This window comes from Scyliorhinus canicula, chromosome 8 (assembly GCF_902713615.1).
Source record: "Scyliorhinus canicula chromosome 8, sScyCan1.1, whole genome shotgun sequence".
NCBI classification, from domain to species: Eukaryota; Metazoa; Chordata; class Chondrichthyes; order Carcharhiniformes; family Scyliorhinidae; genus Scyliorhinus; species Scyliorhinus canicula.
In genome coordinates, this window is record NC_052153.1 from 190381247 (window position 1) to 190401223 (window position 19977).

General features: G+C 46.9%; 1 protein-coding gene across 3 annotated transcripts in view; it reads left to right on the top strand.

Annotated features, from left to right (window-relative positions):
* The window catches only part of poln (polymerase (DNA directed) nu), a 479439-nt gene that overhangs the window by 107173 nt on the left and 352289 nt on the right, over positions 1-19977 (top strand). For all 3 annotated transcript variants that reach the window (XM_038805894.1, XM_038805895.1, XM_038805896.1), the window contains 3 exons: positions 1894-1964; positions 6857-7423; positions 14556-14755. In XM_038805894.1, coding sequence (XP_038661822.1) covers positions 1894-1964; positions 6857-7423; positions 14556-14755 — 838 coding nt within the window. The remainder of the gene's footprint in view (positions 1-1893; positions 1965-6856; positions 7424-14555; positions 14756-19977) is intronic.

Here is a 19977-nt window from a genome sequence, read left to right on the forward strand (position 1 = left end):
TATGCCCCCTAGTTCTGTTTTCACCCGCCAGTGGAAACAACCTGCCCGCATCTATCCTACCTATTCCCTTCATAATTTTATATTTTTCTATTAGATCCCCCCTCATCCTTCTAAATTCCAACGAGTACAGTCCCAGTCTACTCAACCTCTCCTCGTAATCCAACCCCTTCAGCTCTGGCATTAACCTAGTGAATCTCCTCTGCACACCCTCCAGCGCCAGTATGTCCTTTCCCAGGTAAGGAGACCAAAACTGAACACAATACTCCAGGTGTGGCCTCACTAACACCTTATCCAATTGCAGCATAAACTCCCTCCCCAAATCCCCCCACAAGCCCCAACTCACCTACAAGGGGTCCAGGTGGCACTGCCAGGGTGCCAGGCTGGCACTGCCAGTGTACCACTCTGCCCAGAGGGCAAGCACCTGGGTACCTCCAATATCTTGGGAGACCCCCCATGAGTGCCATTCTATCTGGTCCCAGTTTGTGGAGACCAGCACTGAATGGCACTCACTAAAGGTCTCCAAGGCCCACCCGTGAGTAGATTGTGCCCCCCCCCCCCCCCCCCTCCATGGCATGCAGCAATCGAATGAAGACCTCCCCTGAAAATCTGGGAGCTGGTTTTTCCAGCTGCCAGCCTCCTGGCTTTACTGTGAGCAAGTGGTGTTGAGCCATTTAAATGCAGCGCTCCTTGATTGAAGTGCTCCCCCGAACAGGCGCCGGAATGTGGCGACTAGGGGCTTTTCACAGTAACTTCATTTGAAGCCTACTCGTGACAATAAGCGATTTTCATTTCATTTCATTTCATTTCATTTCAGATGACACCTGGGATGGGCAAATCAGACACTTTGCGTCTCAGATAATGTTTTCACGGGTATGGAAAGATTTTCGCAAATGACACTTTGCCATTTTTTCAAAGAATTCCGCTCTACGACCTCCAACAATGGCTTCTGGTTTCACAGTTAACTATTCACCAGATATTTTTAATTCCATTTCCATTGCGGTGTCCAATGTGACTTCAAAAATATAAATAGTGGCCAAAATCCTCTATCCTTGTTTGCGGATGGGATTCATACAATCCCTACAGTGCAGAATGAGGCCTTTCGGCCCATCGAGTCGGCCCCCGAAAGAGCACCCCCACCCCGTCTATCCCCGCCCCCCTCTATCCCCACGACACCAGGCAGCCTGCACGTCTTTCAGCACAAAGGGGCAATTTAGCACGCCCAATCCACCTAACCTGCGCATCTTTGGACTGGGAGGAAACCGGAGCACCCGGAGGAAACCCACGCACACACGGGGAGAACGTGCAGACTCCACTCAGTCACCCGAGGCCGGAATTGAACCTGGGACCCCGGCATTGTGAGGCATTGGGGGTTGCTACCCTTTTTTCTGGTGTCGCTGTCAGTGAATGAAATTTTGACTGGAACACCAAATTTCCTGTTCTCACTCGCAATGGGCCTGTCACGGACAAGATCAGAGAATGCTGTCCACTGCTTAAACTTTTCCATTTCCTTTGATTATTTTTAAGCATGTTCTGGTTATAGACTGTAATGAGTAGAAACAGCCGCATGATGGGGTGAGCTGCATACTTTTCTCATGTTTATTTTGATGTGGAGATGCCGGCGTTGGACTGGGGTGAGCACAGTAAGAAGTCTTACAACACCAGGTTAAAGTCCAACAGGTTGGTTTTGAAACACTTGCTTTCGGAGCACTGCTCCTTCCTCGGGTGAATCACCTGAGGAAGGAGCAGTGCTCCGAAAGCTAGTGATTGGAAACAAACCTGTTGGACTTTAACCTGGTGTTGTAAGACTTCTTACCATGTTTATTTTGACTGCATGAAATGCCTGAATAAAGAAATGGCAATCAAATGTTGAATGATTCTTGTTGTTTGTTAAAGGGAATATAATTGTGGAGAGACCACACAAAATGTTCTTCAGCGTAAAAGAGGCCCAAACATCTGATCCACAGGTAAACATCAATATCAAATTGTATTACATCATTAATAGAATTGGCTATTAACTTTCTTCGTACAAAACTGAGCTGGGACTATCACCACCGATAACACTTTTCATTGTTTCTGTCCCTTGACTTTTGATGCTTTGCTAGTAAGTGCTGACCCATGGCATCAGACATCTTTCCGAACTGTTACAGAAACTGGGTAGAAACTTTTTCTTTTCCTTTAAGGTGTTAAGGAACGCAATCTCCAACAACGCAACTTAACATTGAATTCAGCAACTTAAGACTGTGAACTGTCTCCTCCACCTTCACCCCGTTTTTATTTGCTTTAATTTATTCTATTTCTTCCATCGATTCATTTTCCCATCCTCCCTTTTTATCCCGCTTTCCATCTTGGTTTTCCCTGACCACCGTCTCCTCTCCCCCACCCCACCTGGGCCACCTGTTCCCTGTTCCAGGTTTTCCTTTGACACACTGCTTACCTTTGTTCTGCCATTAACACATTCTGATCTCTTAATGTGCCACTATCAACACCCTTCTTAGCCATGGTCATCTCCCATTTACATCCCCTTGTCTTTTTGTCCACAACATCTCTGTTAATCGCTCCCCAGCCTCCACCTATTGCTGGCCCTCTATCCAGCCCTACAGCAGCACCCCTTCCGCCACAATAATATAAACTTCATTCTCTTTCCACTTCTTGCCAGCTCTAACGATGAGTCATCCAAACTCGCAACGCTAGCTCTTCTCTCTCCACATATGCTGTCAGACATAGATACATAGAAGATAGGAGCATTCATCACGATCATGGCTGATAATTCAACTCGCCCAATCCTGCTTTCTCCCCTTTAGCCTTTGATTCCATTCTCCCCAAGTGCTATATCTAGTCGCCTCTTGAATATATTCAAGACCTGCTTAGATTTTCCAGCATTTTCTTTCTTTATTCTCAAGCTCTGGTTAGTGTCCTGCATTGAGTCCAGTTCTGGCCACCAGGCTTTAGGAAGGATATTTTGGTCCTTGAGAAGTTGCAGAGGAGATTTACCAGAAAAGTTCCAGGGATGGGAAATTTTAGCTAAAGGTTAGGTTGCAGATGCCGGTGTTGGAAAAAAGGGGGTTCAGAGGACATTTGATAGAAGTGTAAAAGATTACGATAGGCTTAATTAAGGTAGACAGAAAAGTTGTTCCCGTTAGCTGCAGGTACAGTACCAGAAGACTCAGATTGAAGGTTTTGGGCAAGACATGCAGAGGCGATGTGAAGAAATACTTTTATATGCAATGAGTTGCAGTGACCTGGAACTCACTGCCCATCAGGGTGGTGATGATGTGGAGATGTTGTGACTGATGAATCTGGCATTTACGCGACTCCTGCCGGCTTGAGCATACATGTCGAGTGTAGGGCAGAGGGCTTCCGAGGGATCCAATTCGACTCTTTCCTCTTAGGTTGCTGCACCACAGATCTCTCTGTCTGCTGTTCCGGTTCATTGGTTGTCTCATTGGGTTCGCTGTCGGCCTCTTGGTGTCTGTGGAAGAACACATGGAACCTCATTCGCCTGATGAATTCCACCATGTTTGCCACGAGACTGGTGGGTTCATTTTGGTGGTGGTGCAGAAATTGAGCCCTCTGCTGAGGACTTTGATTTCGTCTGGTTGAAGGGTGTAGTCCGACAAGTTGACAATGGATTTCCCTGTATTGTTTTCTACTGTGGTACCGGGGGAGGCTTGGTTGCTGCTGGTGGTGATGCTGAATTTCTCAAGCTTCCTGTTCTTGGTGTGCATATACGTGATGTAGTATCGTTGTCTCGTCTGCTTGGCGGTGTCCCACAGCTGGTCTGCTGCTTCCTGAGAACAAGTTAAGAATATGGACTTTATCTTGGTTTCTCGGTTGCGTCGTCTGCTGTAGAGCTGGTGTCCGAGGTGGTTGAGGAGTGTGAGAGAGGTGCGACGGCAGCGTCTCTCAGCGTAGTCTGTGCTGTAGGCCGACTTGAGTGGGTTTGTGATCTGTTGTCCTTTCGGGATCTTGTCTGCTTTCTTGCATCTTTGTAGAAACTTGATGTCAGTGTGTATATGCGCGATCTTCTCGGAGATTCGCGCCACTTTGAGTCATGGAAGATGAATGATTTCAAAAGGAAATTGAATGGGTACTGGAGAGAAATAAACTTGCGGGACCGCTGACACCAAGTGGGTGAGTGGGACAGACGGGATTGCACGGCACTTGACTCGATGGGCCGAAAGGCATCCTTCTGTGCCATAATGATGCAATGACTCTACGATAGCTTCTTCTTTGTCTGCTCTGCCTAGCAGCACGTTCCTTCCACTGTATTTCCATCCATAAGACTTAGCTTTGGGTTGTTTCTGTAAAAAAGACCCTTTTGCTTTTCTTACTATTTTTAACCCCCCCCCCCCCCCCCCCCCCCCCCCCTCAGCCTTCTCTGTTACAAAGAAAACAAACCAGCCTGTCTAAAATTCTCCATTCCTGCAATATTGATGTAAATCTCTTCTGTACTCTCTCTACTACCCTCTAATTCTGGTCTTTTGAATATACCCCATTTTAATTATTCTGACATTGGCGACTGTGCCCCAACAACCAAGTCCCTAAACTCAGATATTATCTCCTTAGACATCTTCACCAATCTATCTCTCTCCCTCCTTTAAGACTCTTCCTAAAACCTACCTCTTTGACTAAGATTTTAGTCGTCTGCCACAATATACTATGTGACTCAATGTAAAACGTTGATGGATAACGTTCCTATGGAGCACCTTGGGCATCTCACTATGTTAAAAGTGCTATCTAGACACAAATTGTTGCATATAGGGCATAAAAAATAAGAGTAGGAGTCAGCCATAAGACCCTTTGGAGCTGCTCTACTGTTCAGCAAAATAGCAGTTGATCCTCTACCTTAACTCCACTTTCCCTTTCCCCCTATATCTTGATTCTCTTCGTGGTCAAAAGAAATTTATTAACCTGGCTGCACGGTGACTCAGTGGTTAGCCCTGCTGCCTCATGGCACTGAGGACCTGGGTTTGCTCCCGGGCCTGGGTCACTGCCTGTGTGGAGTTGGCACATTCTCCCCATGTCTGTGTGGGTTTCTCCCCGCAATCCAAATGATGTGTAGGATAGGTGGATTGGCCCAGCTCAATTGTCCCTTAACTGAAAAACAAAAGAATTGGGTATTTTAAATTTAAGAAAAATCTATTAACCTTGGTCTTGAATATACTGATTGACTGACTGAGATCCACAGTCCTCTGCGATAGAGAAAGATTGACAACCCCATGAATGAAGGAATTTGTCCTCATCTCAGTCCTGTGTAGTTGCCTTGACCTGGGACCATGACCCATAGCAACTAGACACTCCAGCCAGGGGAAGCGCCTCATTTAAGTGAAGTTTTTAATAATTCATGTTTGCAAGATCAAATGTTGAAAAATTCTAAAACCAAATGTCAGACAATAAAGTTAAAGGAGCCTGCCTGAGGCCTTTGTGATTCATCCAGCAGCTTTCGAAAAGGTAATTTAGTAGTTAAATTTGAATTTGTATGTGAATCAATCTCTTTAATAGCATTACGTCTGTCATAGGAATATATTAATGTCTTGGAGGTTAATTGGGTGATTGAACATCCAGATTATATTTTTTGAACGACTGGCTGATTTTGAATGCAGCAGGGATATTCCCTTGGCAATGAGCAGAGGATACAACACATGTGGCAGATTGAGTATTTAAACAAGAGAACACGGCTCGCTTTCTAAAAGTCTTTAAGGGGGCTGGAAACGAGTGGCTCCTGTATAGGGGTCTCCGGGAAGCAGAGGTCTGCGTACCCAATAGTTGCCTACAGTCTCCTGCAAACAAGGTGCGCCCACACTGACCCCACAAAAAATATCAGGGAATGGTGGTGATGGTTGGGGAGAGGGGCCATCTCAGTGGCAGTTGCCATGGTGGGATTAGAGCCCATGTCAAATGGGTCTGTGGATTACTTGCCCAGTGACATTACTATAGCACCACCATCTCCATCATATGATCATGCATTTCCTGCATTTTCCATCCATTCAAATAATATTCAGAGAGAATATGTACATCCCTGTAATTTAATTTATGCCATTGCCCCTTACCTAGAATTTACAGCACAGAAACATATGGGGCGGAATTCTCCGTAGCCTGACGCCGAAATCGTGTTCGGCGATCGGGCAGAGAATGGATTTTCGGGCTGAAATCGGTGCCCGTGCCGGCCCACCGTGCTCCGCCCCCTCCAAACTGCCGTCTTCATGGCACGCGCCATTTCAACGGCCCACCCACAATGCTCCGCCCCCGATGGGCCGTGTTCCCGACGGCGCTGGACACGTGTAGTCCCAGCGGTCGGGAACCCGGCATGCCGGCTGCGGATTGTGTCTAGCGTCACCACACTCAGCCAGCTGGCCGGGACGGGGGGGGGGGGGGGAGGGGGAGGGGGGGTCCTTCTGCCAGGGCTGGGGGGGACTGGTGGGGGGGTGGCCATGGGGTGGGCTGTGGTGTCACGGATGGCGGGTTGGGGTCACGCACGACCGGCACCATGTTGTACAGCATGACCACTGCAGGTCGTGCATGCGTGGCCCAGGACCGGCCATTCTCCGGCCGTTATCGGCGCGGGAGGCTGGAGTTTCAGTCGGCGACGATGCTAGCCCCTCACCGGTACTGGAATTGGTGAGGATTTCACACCATTTTACGGTCGTGTAAGACCACACAGGCTCTGCTGGCATCAGCACGTAGTCTCAGTAACGGTGAATCCAGCCCGTGGTCTCTGCTGGTCCACATGAGCCTCCTCCTTCAGCTCACCCTATCGACATATCCTCATCCATTTTCTCTCATGTACTTATCTAATTTCCTTTTAAATGCTTTTCATGGTGAAATGAAGAAACTGCAAATATTTGTGTCTCAACAGAAAAATAATTCCTGGCGACTAACAGAAGGAACTTCACAACGTTTTGGAGACAGTGTGATTAATCTAGTTGGTAAGGAATGCCCAGAAGCACATGCCCCCATTCATTTAGACATGAGGAAGCCAGGAGCAGCTGTCTGTCTGCGCTCTCCGGGTTCTGCACTGCAACATCAGGCATTGGCACAACAGAACTTTTCAGTTAACCAGGGATTTCCAGGGCCAGTCAAGATGTTGGATTTTGTAGGGGAAAGACTCAGTTCAGTTCAGGATAAGACAGTTGAGAAGAAGCCTAACTGCCTCAAAAGGAAAAGGGCTATGACAGAACACAGTGTAAAGAAGCCAGAAAACATATTCCCGCCGAAACAGCCAGTGGTGTACAATGTGTCGAAGGATGATCAGGGCCACAGCACCAAAGGGATGGTGAAATCAACACCTATGCCACAAATTTGTGATCTCTTCAGTCTAGACGATGAGCAAAGGTCTAAGGTACTGGAAGAGGTGACTCACGCATCAGTCATTGTTTTAACTATGGTGTATCAAGATGGATCTTCTCAGCTGACTGCAGTAAAGGTCAGTACAGTGATCAGGTTTGTCAAATACTGTGTGTTTTAAAAGCTTTTTGTACTGGTTTGGGGCTCGTTTAGCACAGTGGGCTAAACAGCCAGCAGCTGGCTTGTAGTGCAGAACAATGCCAGTAGCGTGGGTTCAATTTTCGTACCGGCCTCCCCGAACAGCACGGTAGCATTGTGGTTAGCACAATTGCTTCACAGCTCCAGGGTCCCAGGTTCGATTCCGGCTTGGATCACTGTCTGTGCGGAGTCTGCACATCTTCCCCGTGTGTGCGTGGGTTTCCTCCGGGTGCTCCGGTTTCCTCCCACAGTCCAAAGAAGTGCAGGTTAGGTGGATTGGCCATGATAAATTGCCCTTAGTGTCCAAAATTGTTGGGTGGGGTTACTGGGTTATGGGGATAGGGTGGAGGTGTTGACCTTGGGTAGGGTGCTCTTTCCAAGAGCCGGTGCAGACTCGATGGGCCGAATGGCCTCCTTCTGCACTGTAAATTCTATGAAAAAACAGGTGCAGGAATGTGGCGACTAGGGGCTTTTCACAGTAACTTCATTGAAGCCTACTTGTGACAATAAGCGATTATTATTATTATTATTATTATTGCTTTAAAACAATTACACTGATTAATATGGGATCATTGCTTTTATTGCCTCGATTCCCAATTTTCCTTTAGGTTACATGTTACTCTGCCACTTTGTATCATCGAATCTTGAAAGCATGGAATTATACTTCTCGCATAGAGCATTTGTTCCACAGTGCTTGTGTCAGCTCTCTGCTATCTAATTAGTCCCACATCTCACTCTTTTCCCATAGCAGCAGCATGTATATATATTGAAATGGATATGTTCACGCACCCTGATATATTCCTGATGCCGATTTCCCATGTTAATTGTGTTGAAAAATGAATGAGATGAAAATTGCTTATTGTCACAAGTCGGCTTCAATGAAGTTACTGTGAAAAGACCCTAGTCGCCACATTCCGGCGCCTGTCCGGGGAGGCTGGTACGGGAATCGAACTATGCTACTGGCCTGTTCGGTCTGCTTTAAAAGCCAGTGATTTAGCTGAGTGAGCTAAACCAGCCCCTTTGATACCATTGTTGCACATAGATGCCTGTGACATCTGTAACACCGTAATAGGGATTCCCTGTTTAGACTACGCAACCCATTGCCACATTTTTCATTCGCAAAAGCCTGTGCATTGGTAAATTCTCAGTTTAAAAACCTTGCTTCGCGGCTGCATGCAGTTCCACACTCGAGCCACTTGGGGGCTCAGAAGAGCAGATTTTAATTTCTGAAACTCAAGTCACCTTGTTAAAGGCAGCCAGCATTGTCATCATAGAATCCCTACATTGCAGGAGGTCATTCGGCCCATCGGGTCTGCACCAACACGCTGAAAGAACACCCTACCGAGGCCCCCGCTCCCGCCCCATCCCCATAACCCCATCTAATCTATTGGACACCGAGGAGCAATTTAGCATGGCCAATCCGCCTTACCTTGGAGAGTAGGAGGAAACCGGACCACCCGGAGGAAATCCATGTAGACACGGGGAGAACGTGCAGACTCCACACAGTCACTCGAGGCCGGAATCGAACCCGGGTTCCTGGTGCTGTGAGGCAGCAGTGCTAACCAGTGCCAATTCTCAATTACTTCTCTGCTCCTGTTTTTATTTTTTGACAACTATCCAATTAGTCCTCCTCCCCTTTCTCTGTGTAGCCTTGCAGATATATCTCCTTCTCAAGCATTTTGTTACTCATTCGTGGGATGTCAGCATTGCTGGCCCATTGCTAATTTACTGCCCATTGCTAATTGCCCTTAAGAAGATGGTGAGCCACCATCTTAAATTGCTGGATCCATCTGGTGTAGGTAACATGGCAAGGGGAAGCGGTGAAGTAATGGTATTGTCACTGGACTAGTAAACCAGAGACCCAGATAATGCTCTGGGGAACCAGGTTCAAATCCCGCCACTGCAGATGGTGAAATTTGAATTCAATAAAAGTAAAAAACCATTGTCGATTGTCGTAAAAAGGCAATCTGCTGTCCTTACCTGGTCTGGCCTACATGTGACTCCAGACCCATAGAAATGTGGTTGACTCGTAACTGTCCCCTTGAGGGCAATTAGGGATGGGCAATAATAAATGCTGGCACAGCCTGCGATGCACGCGTCCCATGAACAAATAAAAAAACCATCGAAAATAGGTACATCATCAGTGCTGTTAGGGAGGGGGTTCCAAGATTTTGACATTGAAGGAATGGCAATGTAATTCCCCAACAGGATGGTGTTTGGCTTGGAGGGGCCCCTGCTTGCATACACTGGTGTTCCCATGCGAGGGCTGCCCTGGGCCTTCCAGGTGGTACCGATTTGGTAGGTGCTGCTGAAGGAGCCTTGCGGAGTTGCTGCAGTGCAATTGTAGATGATACACACTGCTGCCACTGGTGGCATTGCTGCTGGAGGGAGTGGATATTGAAGGTGGGAACTGGGGTGCCAATCTAGCGGGTTACTGGATGACGTTGAGCGACTTGAGTTGCTGCAGCTGCATTCATTCAGGCCAGTGGAGAGCATTCCATCGCACTCCTGATTTCTGCCTTGTGGATGGTGGACAAGCCTTTGGGTGTCAGATGGTGAGTTATTTGCTGCAGAATTCCCAACCTCTGATCTGCTCTTGTAGCCTCAACATTTACATGGCTGGTCAAGTTCAGTCTCTGGTCAGTGGTAACCCCATGATGTTGATGGTGGGAGATTCAGCGATGGTAATGCCATTGAATCTCCGGGATTTGTTTATAATAATCTTTATTGTCAAGTAGGCTCACATTAACACTGCAATGAAGTTACTGTGAAAATCCCCTAGTTGCCACACTCCGGCGCCTGTTCGGGTACACAGAGGGAGAATTCAGAATGTCAAACCACATTAGAATACATTAGATCAGATGACCAAAAGCTTGGACAAAGAGATAAATCTGAAGGAATGTGTAAGAGGAGGAAATAGATGTTGTAGACAGGGAATTAGAGCTTGGGGTCTGGTCAATTGGAGGCATGTCCATTATTGGTGAGCAGCTGTAATTGGGAATGCACAAGAGCCCAGAATTGGAGAAGCTCACATATCTGAGGGTGGAGGTTGTAACGGAGATGCTATGGAGGTGGAAATGGGAGGTTTTTTTTCGCGATGGCACGAAGATGGGGTTGGAAGCTCACCTTGGGATCCAACGTAACACCAAGATTGAAACAGACTAGCTAATTTCAAACTTGCCAGGAAGAGGGATGGAGTTGGGGGTAGCTCGGGAAAAGAGTTTGGAGTAGTGATCGAAAACAATGGCTGGTGTCCAATAAACAATCTGATAAATTAGCAGCAGTTGGGAGTTGAGAGGTGGTGGTGAGGTAGAGCTGGGTGTCATCATGTGAAAACTAATATTGTGCATTCAGATGTTGCTGAGGAGTAACTTGTAGATGGGGAGACCACCAGAGGTAAAGGTATGGAAGCAGAAAGAAAAGCCATTGCATTGCAAAGTGCAGATCACCCATAGATGGCGCCAGAATGTTGCGACTGCAAACTCTCTCACACAGGTCTTCTTACAGCTCCTATAACCATACTAATCTCTTAATGCTTCACCCAATGGCTGTGTCAATGTATTTACATTATATTTTATGTTTTCTCTATTATGTATTTCTTTTTCATGTAATGAATGATCTGTTTGAGCTGCACGCAAACAATACTTTTCACTGTACCTAGGCACACGTGACAATAAACCAATCCACCTACAATCACGTCTTTCGGGACTTGTGGGAGGAAACAGGAGCACCCAGACGAAACCCATGCAGACACGTGGAGAACGTGCAGACTCCACACAGACAATGGCCTAAGCCGGGAATTTAACCCGGGTCCCTGGAGCTGCGAAGCAACCGTGCTAACCACTGTGCTGCCGTGTTTAGATTCTCTCTTGCTGGGGATGATCATTGCCTGGCACTTGTGGCACGGATAACACTTGCCACTTCTCAGTCCAAGCCTGAATATTGTCCAGGTCTTGCTGCGTATGGAAAGGGACTGCTTCAGTTTCTGAGGAGTTGCATATGGTACTGAACGCAGTGCATTCATCAACAAATATCCCCACTCCAGACCTTACGAAAGATCCCTTTTGATAGTTATTGAATTTGCTTCATTTCAAGGTACTGCATTCCAGGTCAGAAGGTGCTGTGTAAAAACATTTCTCCACATCTCTCCCCACTAAATTTGTGTCCCCTGTTTACTTCTGCCAGTGGAATCGTTAATTTCCTTATTCTATTAAAACATAATACACCTCCTCCCTGAACCTTTTCTAAGGGGATTAATCCCAATTTCCCCAATCTCGCCACATAATTGAAATTCCTCATCCCTGGAGCTATTCTTGCAAATCACTTCAGTGCCCTCTCTTAAGGCCTAGATGTTTTGAGTGACGATGCAGAGGAAAGACATAAAACTAATCCGAATACCCCGAACACTGGTGAACATAAACATTTTTTGTTCCCCCGCAGAGGATTGTTACACACACACCTTGGTCGGAATGTGTCTCGATTTTAAAATTCTCACCCTCATGTTTAAATCCCTGCAGCCTCACCTCTCCCTATCTCTCTAACCTGCTCCAGCCCTACAACCTTCTAAGATATCTGGCATCCTCCAGTTTAGACCTCATGCGCTCTCTGATTTTAATTGCTCCACTATTGGTGGCCAAGCCCCCAGTTGCCTCAGCAATAAGCTGTGGCATTCCCTCCCTAAATTTCTCAGCCTCTCTACTTGCCTGACCCACAGACCACAATCAGTAAGGATAAATAACAACACCTCCTCCACGATAGTCCTCAATACCGGGGCCCACAAGGCTGCGTACTTAGCCCCCTACTGTACTCCCACACACACACGGCTGCGAGGCTCCAACTTCATCTACAAGTTTGCTGATGATGTCCATAGTGGGTCGGGTCTCAAACAATGATGCGTCAGAGTACAGGAGGGAGATAGAGAACCTAGTGGAGTGGCATAACGACAACAATCTCTCCCTCAATGTCAGCAAAACTAAGGAGCTGGTCATGTGAGAGTACCTTTAAGAAATGGGTGTTTAAGAAATGTACCTTTAAGAAATAGGTGTTTATCAGTGATGTCAGAGTGTGGGTGGAGCTGGGCTGTCTGTCAGCTTTTTACTTTTGTTTTAGGCTGTTTGCTGCAGGGTGTGTTTTAGTTTCGTTTTCAGAGCTGGATAGCTGCAGTCACAGCCAGAAGGGGTATTAGTCTCTCTCTCTGTAATCTAATCACTGTGAATCGATCCTTTGGTGATTTAAAACTAATAACTGCCCTCAGTAGTGACTTTAACCTGATGTGCTTTTGTTAAAAGTTCTTTTTTAATTCTTATGGATGTTAAAAAGTCAGCTTAAGGATTACTTAGTGTTATATTCTTTGGGGATTGTATTTGAATTAATGGTTGCTAAGATGTTCACTGTATGTTTTAAAAAGATTAACTTGAGTTCATAGAAGAAACATTGTTTTGCTTCAAAAAATACTTTTCTATTTCTGCTGTACCACATCTGTAGAGTGGGCCGTGTGCTCCCCATACCACAAAATCTATTAAAAATTGTGGGTCATGATGCACTTTGGGGTTCTCTAAACCCTGGCCCATAACACTGCACACATCCCTGTCTGCATCAATGGGGTCGAGGTGGAGATGATTGACAGCCTCAAACTCCTTGCTGTGCACATCACCAACAATCTGTCCTGGTCCACCCACGTCGACGCTACGACCAAGAAAGCACAGCGCCTATACTTTCTCAGGAAACTAAGAAAATTCAGCAGGTCCACATTGACTCTTACCAATTTTTACAGATGCACCATAGAAAGCATCCTATCAGGCTGCAGCACAGCCTGGTATGGCAACTGCTCAGCCCAAGACCTTAAGAAACTATCGAGAGTCGTGAACACAGCCCAGTCTATTACGCAAACCCGACTCCCATCCATTGACTGTCTACACCTCACGCTGCCTTAGGAAAGCAGACAGCATAATCAAAGACCCTTCCCACCCGGGTTATTCTCTCTTCCAACCTCTTCCATCAGGCAGGAGATACAAAAGCCTGAGAACACGCACTAACAGATTCAAAAACAACTTCTTCCCCACTGTTACCAGACTGCTGAATGACCCTGTTATGGATTGATCTGATCTCGCCACACATCTTCTCTACTGTGTGGCACTACATTCCATATGCTTCACCTGATGTCTGTGTCTATGTATTTACATTGTGCATTTATCGTATGTTCTATGTTTTTCATGTATGAGACGATCTGCCTGGACTGTGCGCAGAACAATACTTTTCACTGTACCTCAGTACATGTGACAACAAATCCAAATCCATTGCTTTCTTGTTTTAAGACATCCCTTTAAACCTACCTCTTTGAAGAAAGGGCTTAGAAACATTAGAACAGGCTGGGAGTAGACTGAGCAGGATGATTCGAAGCATCAGGAGACTGATAATGAGGAAGAGCTCACGTGACTATTAATGGAATAGAAGGCTGAGGAAAGACAGGATACAGGTCTTCAAAAATGACAAAAGCTATCAATGAGGTGGAAGTAAACATAACATTGAACACAGCATGGGAGGACAAAATTTAGCAGTCTTGAGCACGATAAAATCCCACAGGATAATCCATACAATCAGTGCAGAAGGAGGCCATTCGGCCCATTGGATCTGCACCGGTCTTTCAGATTCCCAGAGAATTGGTTTCGGGGAATTGGCTTCTTGAAATCAGTTGGACTAGTGCTGGAAAATGGGATGAGAATAGATAGATGCTCGATGTCCAGTGCAGACACGATGGGCAGAAGGGCATCTTTCTGTCCTGTAAAGCTCCATGAATCTATCTTTTGAGTGGGTGGATTTAGGCATCAGAGAGTTATTACCGCCAATGTTAAATTGTCAGAGAGTTAGGGAGAAAGGCTCTATATTATCTTTAAAGTGGATGAATACCATGTGGTGTGGTTGGGAAGTACACAATAGTGTCAGTATTCGGAGGTGGACAGAACCGGGATCTTGACAATGTGCCATTTTTTGTTCTGGGTTTTCTTTATGTCCTTATGTCAAAAACATTTAAGATGTGCCCATAACAAATCACTCCACTGCTTTGTCCTCTGCAGGAATCAACCTCTTTGGTCAGTGGTTTCCTTGTTTTGCTAATGAATCAGTCGGATGACCCATCCTCCCTCATCAGTACTAAACGACAGGCTACAGAAAATGTCCTTCACAAATCAGACACAGGTCGCAGGTACTTCCACCTAAAACTGGATCAGAATCCCACGTGGTTGCAACAAGGACAAAGCTACAGGGAATTTACCAGGTGAGAACGAGCACAAACTTGGGGTAGATTTAAGAGCTCTGCGCATACCTTTGTGAGTAAAGGATGTATTTTGGAGATTCAGGCATGGGAGTCATTCGGGTAGATGCCAGTGTTGTAGTTGTACTGGACGCTAGGGGCATGGCCAGATCTGGAGCATAAATCTTCAGTAGTATTGCTGGCATATTGTCAGGGCCACGGCTGTTGCCTTCAGCTGTTTCTTGATATCATGTGGAATGAACTGAGTTGACTGAAGACTGGTATCTGTGATGCTTGGGACCTTAAAGAGAGGGCAAGATGGATCTTCTACTTGGCACTACTGGCTGAATCAAATTGCAAACAGCTTGGAGCTGAATTCTCCCATGGCTCCTTCAATGAATTCAGTTGGGGGGGGGGGGGGGGGGGCACTATTCGGCGGGAAATCGGTTTCACGTCGATGTGAATTTCTCATGGGATCTCCCGCTGGTGCCTGCCATGGCGGACTGGAGTGAAACTGATTTGCATCCCACTACTGGGAAGCAGATGAAGGCCCCCCGGACTCCTAATTCTCCGTGCCAGCAGGAAAACACACCAGTCCAGAACACATCTGGAACCATGTGCTATGCAGATGTTGAGACTCACCTGCACAAGCCTGGGGCTGCCTCCGGAGTTTGGGATGGAAGGCACCAGCATGCCTGGACCCCGGAACACCACTGCAGCAGGCGGAGGAAACATCTATCAGGTGAATCTTGCAGCTTCAGTGCCATTGAGGAGGTCCATCCAGTCTCAGAGTGCTCCTGGAGTTCCATCACTTTTTCCTCAGGGGATCAATTTTATTTCTTCAATGGTGGGACAGTGAAGTTAGGCACCTTTTCAATATGGTATCCGGATATGATAGTGTAACACTCGCCATCATGTCCGCCCCATCATGGAATACAGCGTTAAATACCCGTGGGCATAGTTAATGAGGTCGGGGTCAGAGGATATGGCGTGGTATTCTACCGGCCTTCGCAGCGGGAAACATGCCACGGGACCTAGTCGCAGATGGGTGAGTTCCATCACTTGTGCTGGGCACCCCATTGTTGAAGATTGTTTTCTTTGTTATCTCATGGAAGGTGGCATTGCTGGCACAGCCAGCATTCATTGCCCATTCCTCATTGCATTTGGACTGAGTCCATTCCTCATTGCTCCTGAACTGTGCCCATTCCTCATAGCCCCTGAACTGAGCCCATTCCTCATTGCCCTTGAACTGTGCCCATTCCTCATTGCCCTTGAACTGAGCCCATTCCTCATTGCCCCTGAACTGAGTCCATTCCTCATTGCCCTTGAACTGTGCCCATTCCTCATTGCCCTTGAACTGTGCCCATTCCTCATTGCCCTTGAACTGTGCCCATTCCTCATTGCCCTTGAACTGAGTCCATTCCTCATTGCCCTTGAACTGAGTTCATTCTTCATTGCCCTTGAAATGAGTCCTTTCCTCATTGCCCTTTAACTGAGTCCATTCCCTATTGCCCTTGAACTGAGTCCATTCCTCATTGCCTTTGAACTGAGTCCATTCCTCATTGCCCTTGAACTGAGTCCTTTCCTCATTGCCCTTGAACTGAGTCCATCTCCTTATTGCCCTTGAACCGAGTCCATTCCTCATTGCCTTTGGACTGAGCCCATTCCTCATTGCCCTTGAACTGTGCCCATTCCTCATTGCCCTTAAACTGTGCCCATTCCTCATTGCCCTTGAACTGTGCCCATTCCTCATTGCCCTTTAACCGAGTCCATTCCTAATTGCTCTTTAACTGAGTCCATTCCTCATTGCTCTTGAACCGAGTCCATTCCTAATTGCCCTTGAACTGAGTCCATCTCCTCATTGCCCTTGAACTGAGTCCATTCCTCATTGCCCTTGAACTGAGTCCATTCCTCATTGCCCTGGAACTGTGCCCATTCCTCATTGCCCTTGAACTGAGTCCATCTCCTCATTGCCCTTGAATCGAGTCCATTCCTCATTGCCCTTGAACCGAGTCCATTCCTCATTGCCCTTGAACTGTGCCCATTCCTCATTACCCTTGAACTGTGCCCATTCCTCATTGCCCTTGAACTGAGTCCATTCCTCATTGCCCTTGAACTGAGTCCTTTCCTCATTGCCCTTGAACTGAGTCCATCTCCTTATTGCCCTTGAACCGAGTCCATTCCTCATTGCCTTTGGACTGAGCCCATTCCTCATTGCCCTTGAACTGTGCCCATTCCTCATTGCCCTTGAACTGTGCCCATTCCTCATTGCCCTTGAACTGTGCCCATTCCTCATTGCCCTTTAACCGAGTCCATTCCTAATTGCTCTTTAACTGAGTCCATTCCTCATTGCTCTTGAACCGAGTCCATTCCTCATTGCCCTTGAACTGAGTCCATCTCCTCATTGCCCTTGAACTGAGTCCATTCCTCATTGCCCTTGAACTGAGTCCATTCCTCATTGCCCTTGAACTGTGCCCATTCCTCATTGCCCTTGAACTGAGTCCATCTCCTCATTGCCCTTGAATCGAGTCCATTCCTCATTGCCCTTGAACCGAGTCCATTCCTCATTGCCCTTGACTGTGCCCATTCCTCATTACCCTTGAACTGTGCCCATTCCTCATTGCTCTTGAACTGAGTCCATTCCTCATTGCCCTTGAACTGTGCCCATTCCTCATTGCTCTTGAACCGAGTCCATTCCTCATTCCCCTTGAACTGAGTCCATTCTTCATTGCCCTTGAACTGTCCATTCCTCATTGCCCTTGAACCGAGTCCATTCCTCATTGCCCTTGAACCCGAGCTCATTGCCCTTGAACTGTCCATTCCTCATTGCCCTTGAACCGAGTCCATTCCTCATTCCCCTTGAACTGAGTCCATTCTTCATTGCCCTTGAACTGTCCATTCCTCATTGCCCTTGAACCGAGTCCATTCCTCATTGCCCTTGAACCCGAGCTCATTGCCCTTGAACTGTCCATTCCTCATTGCCCTTGAACTGAGTCCATTCCTCATTGCCCTTGAACACTGTCCATTCCTCATTGCCCTTGAACTGTCCATTCCTCATTGCCCTTGAACCGAGTCCATTCCTCATTGCCCTTGAACCCGAGCTCATTGCCCTTGAACCGAGTCCATTCCTCATTACCCTTGAACTGAGTCCATTCCTCATTGCCCTTGAACTGTCCATTCCTCATTGCTCTTGAATCGAGTCCATTCCTCATTGCCCTTGAACTGAGTCCATTCCTCATTGCCCTTGAACTGAGTCCATTCCTCATTGCCCTTGAACTGTGCCCATTCCTCATTTCCCTTGAACTGAGTCCATTCCTCATTACCCTTGAACCGAGTCCATTCCTCATTGCCCTTTAACCGATTCCATTCCTCATTGCTGTTGAACTGAGCCCATTCCTCATTGCCCTTGAACCGATTCCATTCCTCATTGCTGTTGAACTGAGCCCATTCCTCATTGCCCTTGAACCGATTCCATTCCTCATTGCCTTTTAACCAAGTCCATTCCTAATTGCTCTTTAACTGAGTCCATTCCTCATTGCTCTTGAACCGAGTCCATTCCTCATTGCCCTTTAACCGAGTCCATTCCTCATTGCCCTTGAACTGTGCCCATTCCTCATTACCCTTGAACTATGCCCATTCCTCATTGCCCTTGAAATATGCCCATTCCTCATTGCCTTTGGACTGAGCCCATTCCTCATTGCCCTTGAACTATGCCCATTCCTTATTGCCCTTGAACTGTGCCCATTTCTCATTGCCCTTGAACTATGCCTATTCCTCATTGCCTTTGGACTGAGCCCATTCCTCATTGCCCTTGAACTGAGTCCATTCCTCATTGCCCTTGGACTGAGTCCATTCCTCATTGCACTTGGACTGAGTCCATTCCTCATTGCCCTTGAACCGAGTAAGGGCAGCACGGTAGCATGGTGGTTAGCATAAATGCTTCACAGCTCCAGGGTCCCAGGTTCGATTCCCGGCTGGGTCACTGTCTGTGCGGAGTCTGCACTTCTTCCCCGTGTGTGCGTGGGTTTCCTCCGGGTGCTCCGGTTTCCTCCCACAGTCCAAAGATGTGCGGGTTAGGTGGATTGGCCTTGCTAAATTGCCCGTAGTGTCCTAAAAAGTAAGGTTAAGGGGGGGTTGTTGGGTTACAGGTATAGGGTGGATACGTGGGTTTGAGTGGGGTGATCATTGCTCGGCACAACATCGAGGGCCGAAGGGCCTGTTCTGTGCTGTACTGTTCTATGTTCTATGAGTCCATTCCTCATTGCCCTTGGACTGAGCCCATTCCTCATTGCCCTTGAACCGTGACCATTCCTCATTACCCTTGAACCGAGTCCATTCCTCATTCCCTTGAACCGAGTCCATTCCTCATTGCCCTTGAACTGAGTCCATTCCTCATTGCCTTTGGACTGAGTATCTTGCTGGGTCATTTCAGAGAGCCATTAAGAATCAACCTTATTGTTTTGGGTCTGGAGCCACATATAGGCCAGACTTGGAAAGAACAGGAGATTATCTTCCCTAAAGGACATTAGTGAACCAGATGTTTTTTTCAAAGATGATCGATGATAGTTTTTTGGTTACTAAAGTTATCTCGCAAATGTATTGTGAGGAAAAGTTGAACGCTGTACTGTAACTTTATAATTGTAAAAATAATGAAGCGGTTTTGTGTTCATAGTACAATGAAACATATTTCACATTTTAAAAGTTCGAACAGTTGTGTAATGTTTAATGTTTCGTAACAGACTTTTTCTTGCTGATATTTGCTCCTGAGGCATGTAGCTTGAGTGAGGGCATTTCTGGGTGAGTGCCAAGATGGGTTGGTTAGAAGGCCCACCTAGGTTCTCCAGAACATCATGGTAGTTGCTTTAAAATCTGTTGGGTTCTCTGTGTGGCCTTCATACCTTACGCTCCCTTTACCACTCTCTATGTTCCCATGCCACTTCCATGCTCTCCATGGCTCTTTCATGCCTTCTATGGGCTGATAAATGGAAAGTAGCATGCGCGTTACGCAAGTGACAGGCAATGACCATCACCAACAAGAGAAAATCTAACCAATCACCCCATGACATTCAATGGCATTACCATTCCTGAATTTCCCCATTTTCAACATCCTGGGGGTTACCATTGACCGGAAAATGAACTGGACCAACCATATAAATAATGTAGTTCCAAAAGCAGATCAGAGACTGGGAATTCTGCAGTGAATAACTCACTTCCTGACTCTCCAAAGCTTGTCTACCATCTACAAG